Here is a 756-nt window from a genome sequence, read left to right as displayed (position 1 = left end):
GCAGTCACAGTTGCACAACTCCTTTAGCCATAAATCCATTCATTAATCCTGATTTAAATTTAATTGACTGCCCACATTTCACTTTGACATCCAGCATACTCCTAAAAGTTTAAGTAACACTTCTTGCAGTTTTTCATCTTACCTAAAGCTTGATTTCATTGAAAATATGACCTTTCTTCCATTTTCATTCTGCAGTTGTTTGAAATCACAGTTCCTATGAAGTATGGGGCCAAGCCAGTCACCATAAGCTTCGCCAACCACACTTCCTGCAGCTGTTTGTCAAAACAGGATTTGTACCGACAGCAGCACTCAATAATTCGAAGGGCTTTACCAGAGTAAGTGTTCACACTCCTTCACATCTCCCTAAGCACTATTTTTGAAGTGTGATGATAATTTCTGATGATTTGATGGAAGGTTTTAATTTCTCTTTTGCTTTGAATATTTGAGAGTTTAGAATAGAATGTCAGTGTAGACTAACACACTGTCACATTGCATCATGCCGAAACATCTAAATGCTGTCTACACTGTTCCAAATCCATTTGTACTGTTGTCGGAAGTAGTGCAAGTGTGTGGAGTACATCACATCTTGCCCCACTTCACATGCCTGGTTTAGACATGGTTAAGAGTGACATTGTGAATATCAATATAAAAACTGTAATTTTCCTTTGAAGGTTGTTCCACAATGCATTGATGAAGTTAGCATGTTGCTAAAGATGCGGCCACATTTACCATTGTCAAATCTTCTCAGACAAAATC

General features: G+C 38.0%; 1 protein-coding gene across 4 annotated transcripts in view; it reads left to right on the top strand.

Moving 5' to 3' along the window:
* LOC107558783 (vascular endothelial growth factor C-like) overlaps positions 1 to 756 on the top strand; it is a 36,782-nt gene that overhangs the window by 15,535 nt on the left and 20,491 nt on the right. For all 4 annotated transcript variants that reach the window (XM_016242467.1, XM_016242466.1, XM_016242469.1 and 1 more), the window contains one exon: positions 196 to 335. In XM_016242467.1, coding sequence (XP_016097953.1) covers positions 196 to 335 — 140 coding nt within the window. The remainder of the gene's footprint in view (positions 1 to 195; positions 336 to 756) is intronic.

This window comes from Sinocyclocheilus grahami, unplaced genomic scaffold (genome assembly GCF_001515645.1).
Source record: "Sinocyclocheilus grahami isolate Dianchi unplaced genomic scaffold, SAMN03320097.WGS_v1.1 scaffold659.1, whole genome shotgun sequence".
NCBI lineage: Eukaryota > Metazoa > Chordata > Actinopteri > Cypriniformes > Cyprinidae > Sinocyclocheilus > Sinocyclocheilus grahami.
The sequence above is the reverse complement of the archived record's forward strand: the minus strand, read 5'-3'. Positions and strand labels throughout refer to the sequence as shown.